At 39.6% G+C, this 14,540-nt stretch overlaps 1 protein-coding gene across 1 annotated transcript; it reads left to right on the top strand.

Moving 5' to 3' along the window:
* Window positions 1–656: 656 nt before the first annotated feature.
* Window positions 657–12,883, top strand: LOC306754930 (mitogen-activated protein kinase 12; the record flags this gene model as incomplete). The annotated part of the gene is made up of 12 exons (XM_079239100.1): window positions 657–790; window positions 1,895–2,024; window positions 2,725–2,783; window positions 5,278–5,389; window positions 8,492–8,521; window positions 8,662–8,709; window positions 8,860–8,974; window positions 9,092–9,163; window positions 10,577–10,656; window positions 10,805–10,883; window positions 12,507–12,680; window positions 12,822–12,883. 12 exons carry the CDS (start codon window positions 657–659, stop codon window positions 12,881–12,883), a joined length of 1,095 nt encoding a protein of 364 aa, XP_079095226.1.
* Between the last annotated feature and the right edge of the window lie 1,657 nt (window positions 12,884–14,540).

Genomic DNA, 14,540 nt, shown 5'->3' with positions numbered 1-14,540 from the left:
CTGCTCACTGATATTTCCTCTTTTTCAGACAATTCTCTGTAAATCTTACAGTTTCTTACTGATCAGTTCCTAAATAACAGTGTTCAATAGTATGTTTGGTACCAACAATCATGCCAAGTTCAAAAGCCATCAAAATCCGTTCTTATACTGGTGTTTTTCTTCAACTTTACCAGTAGGCTACCTTTGACCATGTCAACACGCCTAAATGAATTGAGTTGCTGCCACGTGATCAGTTAGCTCTTTAGAAAGGTGTTAAGCAAAATTCTTAATAAGACTTCATGCTTTATTTGCTTTGCAATTGTTTCACACCATTTTACAATCCTGCTGAAAAACTGCCCTTTCCTGTTTTTCCCCCCCTGTGTCTCTTGGGCCATAATCTGCATTTGACGTTGTTGCAACACTGTGCTCTTCTCGGCACTCACTCAGTCGGTTTGTAGGGTTATTTAACACGTCACATATCAGCTAAGTTGTTTTCCCATGCACAAGGCTCCTCTTGGTAGGTGAGTCTGGGGGGTAGGCCGATCTGATCTGACAGAGTAGCGGGCAATCGGGGGCGTTTCCCGGTGCAGCTCTTCACCTGTCGCCTCCTCTCCGGTCGTTAAAATAAAAACCGGTGTGGTGAAACAGCTGTCAGATAACTTCAGTAAAACAGCAACATGCAGTCTCCAGTGAAAGATTCTCCTGTCAGACCCGGTTTTCGCAGACTGGAGATTCAGAAAACGACGTGGGACGTCCCGGACAGGTACACCGCGCTCAGCCCGATCGGCTCCGGAGCTTACGGGACCGTCTGGTGAGTTTGTCCGGGAGACAGAGAAGGACATCGGGGAAATCTGACAAGAGGAAATTACTGCAGATTTAGCTTCACTCTGTTACTCTTTTAGAAATACAAGGCTTTTATTTCTTTCTTTGATCATGTAACATACATTTGGTGTCCAGCTCCGGTCCTCGAGGGCCAGAATCCTGCAGGTTTTCTATGCATCCCTGCTCAGACACACCTGATTCAAATTAATTAGTAGTAGAGCTTAATCAGTTGTGCACGTCATTGGCTGTTTGATCCATTTAGTGGAAGCTAGATGTGTTGGAACAGGAATACATGGGAAACCTGCAGGACAGCGGCCCTCGAGGACCGACTTTGGGCACCCCTAACCCCACTGTTTTTCCTGACTGTCATTATAATAATTTATTTCTTCATATTTTATTGTATTGAAGTGAAATAACTGGTCTTGCCTAACAGCATTTAAAATGAGAAAACTGGTTATTTAATGAGAATTATTCAACATACAAGAACTATAAAGCGTGTTAGTATAACATAAATAAAAATGCATGTTACAGAGATGATCTACTTGGGGGTGATAGCAGGACACAGGCCTAAATGTTTAATACAAGCTTTACATGATCATTTATTTTTTTCAGGCTAAACAGGCTGCATTGCACTGACACAGGCTATTATGTGGCAGGTTGTTCAAGAGGCCCAGATTATTCTCATGTCTGCTAACAGAAACACTATTGTGTGCCTGAGGCAGTCAGCAAGTCAATGCAGGTCCTCCAAAATGACAAGAATCTCCTTTAAGAACATGAAAGAGCCTAGTCAGGAATCTGAGATGTCTGAGGCCCTGCTCGAGTGATAAAGCCCGGATGGAGAAGACGTTATTGATGATATCAAATGGAGTCAATCAATGTTCCAAATGGAGTCAGATTTAATAGACTGGCATGTGTACAGCTTTGCATTTGTTTTGTATAAGAAAGTTTTTTTTTTTTTTTATATCAACTATGCAAATCATCATTTTTCAGAAGACATAACAACAACATAAACAATGTTCATTGCAGATTGCAGCGGTGTGTCATGTAAAGTGCTTTATTTCCTGTCAGTAAAACTCTGTTTGATCTTATTTAGCTCTTCCATTGACCAGAGAACAAAGGAGAAGGTGGCCATTAAGAAGCTGCATCGGCCTTTCCAGTCTCTCATCCATGCCAAGCGGGCCTACCGGGAACTCAGGCTGCTCCGCCACATACAGCATGAAAATGTGAGATTCTTTGAGCAGAGTAAAGATGTTCTCTTTCAGTTTAACTTCTTTTATAAGTCATCTTTCCAGTCTACTTCCAGTCTATTTTCCAGTACTTATTCAAGCTGATAGGTCAATATGTAATAAACAAACATAAGAAAAAATAAATTACATACTTCCTATAATGTCACAGCTGTCAATATATTAATATTTGATCCTGAAACTATGAAACTCAGCTAAGTTTCTGTAAAACCTTGCTGACAATCTTGATTTAATTTCTCCTGCTGCTTCCAGGGAGACTAGATGATAAGCAAACTTTGTTGACTTTACAACAAAAGCTCATAATCTTTCCCTGACAAACTGGGAGGATTGTTGCTGGAACCCTCATGGCTCTGGATATGCCATAAACATAGATAGGACTTAGAACAGTTTTTTTCACTTGTGGAAACACATCAAGAAAAGTCTGTTTGTGATATTAAGTCAGTTTTCGTCTTTAGTGATTTGAAAAAAAAAGACATAAAAACAAGCTGTTTGAGCTGGAACTAAAGACTTTCTGACCTGTTCACCGCAGTTTTACATGTAGTTAACACCCAAGACTGTGACCTCTAGAGGCCTCCAGGGTGTTGTGACAAGTTCCAGATGTAATATATATGAAAAATGTTCCACACATAGAGTTATCATAAATCTCATCATCTTTATGTCTTATTTGTTCCTCCTTAAGGTGATCTGCCTTCTCGACGTCTTCACACCGGATTTCACGCTGGAGAAGTTCCACACCTTGTAAGTTGAGAACAGCATTCTGCTGCTAGTTGTTGCAGCTTGTTGAAACTTAGTGTGTGCGTTCATGGATGGTCATGTGTGGGTGCATTCGGAGTGTAAGCATGGACTTGTGAGGACAAGTTTCTTCTTGTTTGTTTTGAGGAGTTTCTCCAGATGTGTCTGCGGAGTGCTTGTCTTTTAGTGTTTCGTTTTCACATTACGGCGCACCTGTACAGTATTACATTGTTAAACTCCAACAATGCTGGGATGCTGTTTAAACATGTAAATAAAAATAGAACATTTTGTTTCTCATATTAAAGAGAAAACACATCAAATGTTGACAGTAGGACATTTTACAGTTTGATGAAAACATGATAGGTTATCTTGAATATGGTAGCAGTAACATGTCTCAGTAAAGTTCAGTTGGGGGCAACAAGAAGCAAAAAAAGTAAGTTGTACTAAAGTAAAAGCAACTGGAGGAACACAAAACATAAGTTGGTATGAAAAGAGCACCTTAGAGGGGTAGAGTCCCTCAGAAATAAAGATGGGCAGAGTTTTGGTCATTTGTGAGTTGTAAAGGCTTCAGATATTCATTTATCAGCAGTATTATCAGATTATTATCAATATTAAAGTCATCTCTGGACAAGGCTGAAAATCCGTAGTAAATGTCTGCAATCTTTAGGCTCTTTGCTGAAGATGCATTAGAAACAAGAATGATTGGTTCATGGGCTCATGAACACTTCCAGGAATCGTCTGTCAACACAGTTGCATGCTCAAGCCCTGTCATGCCACAAACACAGCATAAATGAACATGATCCAGAAACAGCGCCGCCCTCTCTGTGCCAAGATTAATTTAAGACGGACTGAGGGAAAGTGGAAAACTTTCCAAGGTGAAATTAATCAGAATTTCAGATTTTTTTTTTGGGACACTAGTTTCGCTGCACTAAATAGGAGAGGAACCATCCAGCTTGTTATCTGCGCTCAAGTCAAACGTCTACATCTCTGAAGGTGTGAGGCCAAGTATGTTTTTAAACATTTCTAAAACAGAGGTGGACAAAATTGCTACTTTAAACACAACTAAAAACTAAGATCAAATGAAAATTGTTCCACAGACGAGGGCCGTTGTGCCTAAACCACAAGTTTTGGTTCTGACTTTAGGAAAAACTAAAAGGCAGGTGCCTCAGTACCTCAGGGTCCAGGAGGGCTGGCAGCTTAAAAAAGAGGTCAGATTGATATGAGGCCCAAGACCAGAGGTGGGCAGCTCCGGTCCTCCAGAGTCTCAGTCCTGCAAGTGTTGGGTGTGTCCCTGCTGCAACACACTTGACTCAAATCGATGGCTAATTAGCAGACTAGCGCAGATTTTAATGTCAAGTTCTGCACCAAAGTGCACTAAAAGAACTTTAAACATATCCTGACACACATTAGATGCCAACGCAATGATTTTAAGACTGGTGTAATGGTTTTCTCGGCTTCTGGTTCAGACCATGTGCCGCTGAGTTCGGAAGTAATTGTATGTTAGAAATGCTCATTTTGGGAAGACCAGAGAGGCAGAACTTGACAATAATCTAGAAATAAAAAGCATCAACATTTTGATGCTGGGGCAAGAGACAATATCTAGACAGTCTGTTCAGGCAAAGTTTAGTATATTTCAGCAAGGTAGTAACAAACCACGTATGGCACCTATTGCAACAGCGAACGAATAAAAAGCAATTCAATTCAATTCAATTCAATTCAACTTTACTTGTATTGCGCCACTTCACAACAATGTTGTCACAGGGCACTTTACATTCACGAATCAACATACATTTAAATTTGAGCCAATTCATACATAGCCTATAATAGAAACCAACTGATTGCATCGAATCATGACTTCCATCCAATCCCCCATCCTGAGCTGCACGCGGCGACAGTGGGAAGGAAAAAACTCCCCTTTAACAGGAAGAAAACCTCCGGCAGAACCCGGCTCAGGGAGGGCAGCCATCTGTCTCGACTGGTTGGGGTGGAGAGGACAGGAAAGACAGAACAACATGTACAACTGCACTTATTCAGGAAGACCTGCGGAAAAAAAGGAGAAATAAGTTAGAGATGGCAATATTGGCATATATTTATACATTAATATATTAGAGAAATAGAGCGAGGTACTTCTCAGTGCATCAGGTAACATCCCCATTGCTACATAAGTAATGGTTGGCTAGACTACCCATAACTATCAGAGCAATGAGCATAACCTGGATAGTTGGGTCCCGTACATGTAGACTCCAACTCAGGAGATGCTCATATCCTAACTATAAAGCAAGATGGCATTATTTCTAACATTTGACATGTTTCTGTTATCTGTTGGAAATAAAATGTAAGTTTATGAGATGTACATATCATTGCATAATGGTTTTATTTACATTTTAGTACAACTTTCCAGCTTCCTGGGAATTTAAGTCAGGCATTTTTATAACCACTGAATATCTCTTTCATGTTGATTATGGCCACATTCTCTTTCTTGATGTTTGTCTTCCTCCAGTTACATGGTCATGCCCTTTGTAGCCCAGGATCTGGGCCACATTATGAAGAAGAAGAGATTATCCGATCGCATCATCACATACCTCTTTTATCAGCTCCTAAGAGGCTTAAAGGTAAGTGTTTACAGTTTCTATCATTCTGGATGCTTTATAATAAATGTTGCAGTTAAAATTATTTATATTTAGGCAGTTTAGTATGCATAAAATATGTTGTATGTGGAACCCATTTTAATCCATTTTGGAAAAAAACATAAAAAGAACTGTTAAAGAATTTAAGTGAAGGCAGAGACACAAAGTGCACACAAAAGGCTACAATCAGCATCTTTAGGTGACATCTACAGCTCAGTATTTCACAAGTTACTGCAACTCCACCATTTAAACCGCAGGTCACAGCCTGGCACGTCCAGATGGACTAAAACATCTGTAGAAAACAGGGATGCATAGCAGCCACACAGCCGATCATCTCCTGAAAACTGTGCCTTTATATCCATGAGGGGTCTCCCTAATGAGAGAAGTTTAGTCATTAAACCGCGCATGTCAAAAACTCCTTAAATACTTTATTCATCCCGAAGGGAAATACAAAGTTCAAACCAGCTCATCCAAGGTATGACATACAGACATTTAGCATTTATGACAAGTTTACAGACCGAACTGAAGCTTAGGCCCCGCAGCCAGTTTTACCGGTACCGCCTTATAAATGAGGAAAAGATGACATGAGGAAGGATGGGTGGGTGTTGGAAAAAAAGAAGTATCTCTACAACTAAAGAGGAAAGAGGAAAGGATATCGATGCAACAAAAAAACACACCTCTAAGCATGAGCACAGGTTCAGACAATAGACAACACACAAAATGGGGGGGGGGGGGGGGGGGGGGGGGAACTCCCAGACAGCCAAGTGAGGTCACAGCCAACCAAACTGCGCCCATCTAACTTGCCGCCCGTGAGTGGAGGGAGGTCTGAGAAGGCGGCGAAAGATAGGAGAGTGTGTCTGTAGCAGTGGGTGTGAGTGTGTGTGAGTGTGTGCGTTCAGTGAGTGAGTCTGTGAACTTTCCTCAGTTCATCTGTGCCACCCGTTGTAAACGCGGCCTTGAGACCCGAGTTCAGTTTAAGTTCTGCAGGCCTAATTCTGTTGCAATAAAATTTTAAAAACTCATCTGTCAAACTGCCATTTAATTATGTGATTTAACTGCGATCATCTCCATCAGTGATTAAACTGATCAGTCGAATGCTGCCATATTGGCATCAAAAATCCAAACATGTTTGAACCGTATCACTGCGGTTATTGAGATGATTCGCCAGGCTATTAGCTAATCATTATGCAATGTTGTTTTTGGTAATGGTGATGAGATGATCATTGGGACAGATCAGACGTTCTTGGTTCTGATTATCCAGATAATGGCAGCATTATGAAATATGATATGTTTGTAGCCTACTGGGTCAAAGCATCCACGGTGCACCGACAGGAGCCTTGACCATCCCATAGATGGCCTGACTGTTGCCTGTTATTTGTTGAAAGTCTGATATAAAGACAAAGTGTGAATATATGAGATATCAAAATTATTTAAATCATTCCAGATTGAATTTCACATTTACTTTAATGGTTTAATTCAGTACAATTCAGCTTTAGTTGAATCGCACCAATTCACAACAATGTCATCTCAAGACACTTTAAACACAAGTCAATTCAAGCCAGTTTATAATAAACAGCCAGTTAAGGAAAACCAAGAGATTATATTGATCTTGACTTGGATCCAATTCCCCATCTTGAGCATGCACAAGGTGACAGTGGAGAGGAAAAAACTCCCTTTTAAAAGGAAAATACTAAACCTCTGGCAGAATGTGGCGCAGGGAGGGCAGTCATAGACTGGTTGGGATGGAGAAGACAGGAAAAACGGACCAACATGCATTGCAACTTTTATCCAGGAAGACCTGCAGAGAAAGTAGAAATGTTAATGGTGCCAATACTGTAATATGTTTTGATAATTGTGTTGTATTGTATTGATAATTGTACACATTAAATGAAGAGCCAATAGTGACTTTTTACCCTTTAGGTTTATGCTTTATTGGTTTTATTAGTCTTAGGTTTATTAAGTCATTATGCAGAACAATAATACAAACAATGAAGCTGATTTTATGTCAACCAACTATGAACTATGAAACTTTCAGCTCAGTTTGAGGCACAAAGTCGAGAAAATGAAGGAAGATCGTTGCAGGACACAAACAATCATGGTGGATTATCTGATACGTTCACCATTGTTAATTGTTGCTCACATGAATGAAGACTGTATCCACAGCTATTCCACGTCAGCATCAGTTAATATGTGACTGACTTCATGATCTCTAGTGGAGCCATAATTGTGTGTTTACATTAATGGCTTACTGGCTCATTCTGTGAGACCATTTAAGCCAAGATGCTCTGAAAAAGTGTGGTTAATCTCCCACTCCCTACTTTTAAGGGGTCTTTATAACTGAATTCAGGCTTCACTCTCTAGTTCTCTGCTTACTTCAGTAATAGTATTTATTGAATGTCTGGTACTTATCACGTTCAAGAGCTGGAGGTCTGACTGGAAAACCATCAATGAATCATGTAACTGTAAATGAAAGGAGTTGCAGATATTGACAAACCCAACGCCACATTATCACTCTGCTTTAAAACAAAATGGAGAAAGAGGAAGCCAACAACCAGCTAAATCCCATAAAAACAGACAATTAGTCTGACATGAAATGCTTCACCCTACTTAGAGGGTGCTGTCTTTACTGAGCTCTTTCCCATCTATTTCCAGACTCAACTGACTCGGTTGCTGTTTTTATTTTAAACTCCTAGTTAACTCTTTAATTATTCCGACAAACTGCAAGTTACAACATTTTCTGATTATATTTAGCATCTAATTAGAGGCAGCACAAGAAGGCAGCTTGTCAGAATGAAATGCTCCTTTCACAGTCTGAATATGTCATGTGTGTTTCACTGCCTTCCCTTATTTATGCTTTCAGGTCAGTCTGAGTCAATGTGTAACCAAACTCAGTAGAGACAGAACAGAGGGCATGTTTCTAAATGCAAAGTGTGACAAACCTCATAAATAACCTGACATGTAATGAGTTTAGCCTCAAATGTCTTCAACTTCTTGTAACAATTACCTGCCCTGCTATGCAAACATATCTGTAAATCATGTCTGCAAACTGTTAACACTTACATGTACGTACACTCTTTGTTCTTACAGTATATCCACTCTGCAGGGATCATTCATCGGGTCTGTATCTCATTTTATGGCTATCTGCTTCTTGAGTGTCGCAATCATCATCAGCGTGTTTACTTTTCAGATGAAGTGAAACATGCTTTTGTCTTACTGTCTGCAAAGCAGCTCAAAACATTTTCCAAAATGTCTTTTAGGATCTGAAGCCTGGGAATCTTGCTGTGAGCGAAAACTGTGAACTAAAGGTAAGTTCTTAGATTAAATACCAACAAATCTATGTGTGGTCTTTGGCAGATTCCCACTTTAATCTCCATATATTCAAAGAATTGATTTGAAGTTCAGAACAGGAGGAAATATTCTGTGGTCTGTTAAGAATTAGCTGAATTTATTCTCAGATTCTGGATTTTGGTCTGGCCAGACAAACAGAGAGTGAAATGACGGGTTATGTGGTGACGCGCTGGTACAGAGCACCAGAGGTTATATTCAACTGGATGCACTACAGTCAGACAGGTAATGATGTTACCCACCTTTAGTACTCGTCATTTCCTGTTTGTTTTAAGATGCGGAAGCTTGACACTTTTCATTTTTATAATAATAATATGTTCTGTCTGCCTTCCTCCTTTATAGTGGATGTCTGGTCAGCAGCCTGTATTCTGGCTGAAATGATCACTGGCCAGGTGCTTTTCCCAGGACATGACAGTATCCACACTGATTACTGGAAAGCTGTATCAGTTCCCCATGACTTCATCATGAAAAAAATAAAATAAGTATGGAAAATGGATAGATGAAAGTTAAATGAAATGAAATGAAATGAAATGAAATGAAATTAAATTAAATTAAATTAATGTTTTTGCATTTATTGCCAAAAATATTTATTTATTTTATTTCTACTGTTTTCACATATTTTTATTTCCTCATTCACTGTTATTTCTCATCTATTTATTCATGGATTTGTCAACTTCTTAAAATATGTTTAGACCGTAACTTTTTATGTTCTGTTCATAGTCTTTATGGACAAAAGTTCTGGGCTCAGCTGAGGTGTTGAGGGGATTCGCTTTGGTGGCCTCTGGATTCTGCTTTTTAAAGGGGCTCTATTATGTTATTTCTAGTTTTCTGAGCTTTCTACAGTGTTATAGTGCAGTTTTTTCAGCACTCTCTACGCTTGGTTTCCATGGGAATGGAAACGATTGGTTTTAGTTTTTTCTACTTCTAAATTTTAGTGACATCCAGGCGGAGGGACTTAGTGATTGGTCATCTTCTCTATGTTGTGCACATTTACAAGAAAAAAGCCACACCCACCTTCACTGCTGTGTATAGCTACTCCTACCAGTTGACCAATCAGACGCAGCCTGCAGGCAGTATAGAGGGTGGAGCTTTCTCTGTCTGCTTGTCCGGCAGAGGCTGATCTGAGATGATCAATACAAAATGAATGAAGAGGTTTGTGAAAAATTATTATTTCTTGCCCTCCTGGACTTGCATATTAAAATGAATTAGAATAAAATGTGCATAATTGAGCCACTTTAAAGACAATGTGGCTCTGTTGGCTCCATCTGATGATTTTCAGTGCTCAATGGAGCTCGGAAATGGTGATGTGTCCTCTCTGGGACGAGGAAGAAGTCTGGCTCCAAGAGAAAAGGGTTCAATTATCTAAGGGTCTTGTTCATGAACGAGGAAAGGATGGAAGAGGAGACTGACTAGTGGATTGGTGTGTCCCCGCAGTGATAAGGACGTTTATTGTAGTGGAAAAGGAAAGAAAGAAATCACAAACTCTGGCTGAAATAGGTTTGTTGTGCAGGGTGTTTGGACTTTTCTCATCTGGGCGGAGCTTAGGTTAGAGTCAAGCCTCTTCCACATGGAGAAGGACGAGGCGGCTCAGGCATCTGGTAAGGAAATATAAAAATAATAAACTATTTATTACATATAGAACGGTTAAATACTGTACGATAATGACATTTTTTTTCTCCATAAAAAACAAGAGACAGAAACTCAGAAATAATGTTTAAAATAAAAATAAATCATTTAAAGCTGGTACAAAATATAATAGTGAGGTCAAAAGGAACAATGCAAAAATTCTACACATAAAAATCAGTCTTCCTTAACCAGTGTGTTTAGGTATTGACCAGTTAAAGAAGATCCTCCGTGTGACAGGAACACCAGACTCCTCTCTGGTGAGGAAGATGCAGAGTAAAGATGTGAGTTTTATTTCATTTGCATGCCTTCTTTTTGAGCTAACGCCAACCTGTTGCACTGAGACAATGACTTAAATAACAATAAGTTGCATCTTTTTTTGAAGCTTCTGTATTTTATTCATGATTGGGAGTGAAAGTTTTTGTTTTCCAGGCACAAGCGTTTGTGGAAGGTCTTCCTCAACAAAAGAAGAAAAATTTCAAGGAGGTGTTTCCAACAGTGGAAAATAAAGGTGTGTTTCTATTTGTAAATTTATTAAATATCCTTATAGTTTTTTGCAACAGCTTTTCTGATGAAGGCTCATGTTTTATTTATCTTTTGTAAATAAAAGAATGAGATGATTGTGAGTGCTACAGGGAAAGAGACTCTTGTTGTGAAGTTTTAACCAAACAGGGCCACAAAAAGTGACTTCATAAATTTATAGACCGAGATAGGTTGGGTTAGACTGGGTTATTCTGTCTTAGCCTTGGATAGGTTGGATTTGGCTGGTTTAGGCTTGGATAGGCTGGGTTAGGTTGGATCAGGCTAAGATAGGCTGGGTTAGGCTGGGATAGATTGGGTTAGGTTGGAATAGGTAAGATTCAGCTGGGATAGGTTGAGTTAGATTGAGTTAGGTTGGAGTAACCTTGGTTAGGTTGGGTTAGGCTTGATTATGTTGGTATAGGTTGGATTTGTCTGGGTTAGGCTGAGATAGATTGGGTTAGACTGGGATAGGCTGGGTTAAGGTGGGATAAGCTGGGATAGATTGGGTTAGGTTGGAATACATTGGATTCCGCTGGGTTAGGCTTGATTTGATTGGGTTAGGGTGAGTTAGGTTGGAATAGGTTGGATTTAGCTGGGTTAGACTGGGATAGATTGGGTTAGGCTGGGATAGATTGGGTTAGGCTGGGATAGGTTGGGTTAGACTGGGATAGGCTGGGTTAAGGTGGGATAAGATGGGTTAAAGTGGGATAGGCTGGGATAGATTGGGTTAGGTTGGAATACATTAAATTCCGCTGGGTTAGGCTTGATTTGATTGGGTTTGGGTGAGTTAGGTTGGAATAGGTTGGATTTAGCTGGGTTAGACTGGGATAGATTGGGTTAGGCTGGGATAGGTTGGGTTAGGCTGGGTTAAGGTGGGATAGACTGGGATAAGTTGGATTCAGATGGGTTATGCTGGGATAGGTTGGGTTAGGTTGAATTAAGTTAGGTTAGGCTTGGTTAGGTTGGAATAAGTTGGATTCGGCTGTGTTAGGCTGGGATAGGTTGGGTTAGGCTTGGTTAGGTTGGAATAGGTTGGAACAGGTTGGATTAAACTGGGTTAGGTTTGGATAGGTTGGGTTAGGTTGGGTCAGGCTGAGATAAACTGGGATAGATTGGTTTATGCTGGGTTAGGCTGGGTTAAAATGGGTTAGGCTGGGATAGGCTGGGTTAAGTTGGGATAGGCTGGGATAGATTGGGTTAGGTTGGGTTAGGCTTAGTTAGGTTGGAATAGGTTGGATTAAGCTGGGTTAGGGTGGGATAGGTTGGGTTAGGTTTGGATAGGTTGGGTTAGGCTGGGTTCGGCTGAGATATGTTAATTAAGTAAACTAGTAACAAGCTTCTCACTGGGAAAATACTGCAGTTCACATATTAAAACCCATCCAGAATATTTGGGATTTTTGCTGAAAACGTATCGACACAAGATTTTGGTGAAAAAAAAAAAGGATGTGATTCTGGATAGAAATATGTTATATGTTCAGAGAGGCATACTGAAATGATGGCACAAGACCTGCAATCATGGCTAAAGCTGGTCCCAGACTTTTCTTTGGCTGGGCAGTTAAAAAAAGAAGAAAATGAAGTGAAATTTCTGTGGTTTCTATGTTGACGCCTCCAGCTGCAAACCTTCTGGAGGGAATGTTGTTGCTGGATCCAGAAAAGAGGCTGACAGCTAAGCAGGTATTATCCCACCCCTACCTGGCGGAATATCACGATCCAGAGAGCGAGCCCGACTCAGAGCCTTATGACGACTCCTTCGAGAGCCTGGAGCTCGACATTGGCGAATGGAAAAGTAAGTCTGACTGCCACAGTAAAGCTGTGACTCAGAATGTGCATTTTACTGTAAAATCATTCTGAATGATTCTTAAAACAATTTTGATGTTTACTTCTCTTTATTTTGATACATATGTTTAATGTTTTTCTCTCCAATCAGGTCTTATCCACATGGAGATTATGACCTTCGACCCTAATAATCCAAACAAAACGGCCATGTAGTACGCTGTGTGCTTGCAGTGTTTGGTCGTAACACACGGATTAGAAAAATCAGAACCATCCTGGTTTTGGTGGCAGCTGGCTACAGCTGCCTGTGCAAAAGATAAAGACAAAAAAAAAAAAAAGAAATGATGAAATTATGTTTGAAAAGTGCGTGAATTAAAAAAGACAAAAACCGAGAATGCAAAAGCAAATAAAACTAGGCAAAGATCCTTTTTTGGTTTTTTTTTTTCGCTACTTAATTTTGTTGTTTGTGGTGTAGTTGACCTGCACTTAGACTTCAAAATCATTAGATTTTTAATGATCTTTTTCTTCTTGTTTTAAAATTTCAATATGAATGAACCATTTATCATGTTACATAACTTGCAAGATAAACTTTCAGTTTCTACATTTATTTGGTTAACTGTTTTGGTTAACTGGTTACACTTTACTGTAAAGAGAAATGTGTATCTATTTTGTGAGTTCATGAAAAATGCAGTGATGAACATACTCTGCATGATGTGGTGTGATGTATCAATACTTTTGTTTGCTTATTCTTTGTTTTGTTTCATTGTTGTTTATTTCTCTGTCATATTTTCAAATAAACCCTTTCATTATTGTTTGTAAAAGCAGATATTGTCTTATAATATTTGCATCATATAACTTATCAGTCTTGGTTACCCTTTTAATGATTTGCTGTCTTTCTAAACTTGGTAGCAAAAGTATGGATATTTCTATTTGGTTGCGTATTTCTTCCCTTTTATAATATCAAATAGAGTTGTATCATCCAGTGTTTAGTCACCTGATGAGTCACCTGCACAAGGTATACTACTGGTCAAAAATGTGGACAAACCAATTGGATTTCATGGGAGAGTGTGTCCAAACGTTTTTATTTGTACTGTAGGGTTTCTGAGGTGAATTTAGGGGCTATCCCTCGATTTTCCTGACTGACCACTGATTGAGTTGTCACTTTGAATAAAAATCGGCTGATGGGTGCCTAAGATTTTTACCTCCATAACGCCTCTTTTAAATTATATCTGTAAAACTGCTCAGGTTGATTTATTTTAGCTTCTATTTTATCATAATTCCTCATTCAATTCAGCTTCACTTGTGTCACAACAATGCCATCTCAGGACACTTTCAGACATGTTGATTCCAGCCAATTATCAAGAAATAGTCTAGCTAAAAGAAACCAATAGATTGCCTTGAATCTTGACTTAGATCCAATCCCTCATCCTGAGCATGCATGGGGCGACGGTGGAGGGGAAAAACTCCCTTTTAACAGGAAGAAAAACCCTCCAGCGGAACCCGGCGCAGAGATGGCAACCATCTGCCTTGACCACTTGGGGTGGAAGAAAGAGGACCAACATGTTCTGCAGAAAAAGGAGAAATATGTTCATCAATTTAATCAGGCATTACCACTGTCCTCTGGTTTTCACTGAAAGTAATGTGGTTTTCTTTAAGGAGGAGCTAAATTTGCTGCTCTGTTCCAGGTGAATTTATTCTGACACAGTAATGCACACTGTCATATCTACGTGTTATTATAAGACCAACATCACACATACAGCTTTTGTGGTTGTGAAGATAAACATATTTTATTTTAGGTATGTAATTTCAGACAGGAGGCAGAAACAATAGGTGGTTGGGGAAACTGACTGACTGTGATGCAATGAGAAACCAA

Source organism: Telmatherina bonti, assembly GCF_933228915.1.
Source record: "Telmatherina bonti genome assembly, chromosome: 4".
In the NCBI taxonomy this organism is placed as follows: Eukaryota; Metazoa; Chordata; class Actinopteri; order Atheriniformes; family Telmatherinidae; genus Telmatherina; species Telmatherina bonti.
The sequence above is the reverse complement of the archived record's forward strand: the minus strand, read 5'-3'. Positions and strand labels throughout refer to the sequence as shown.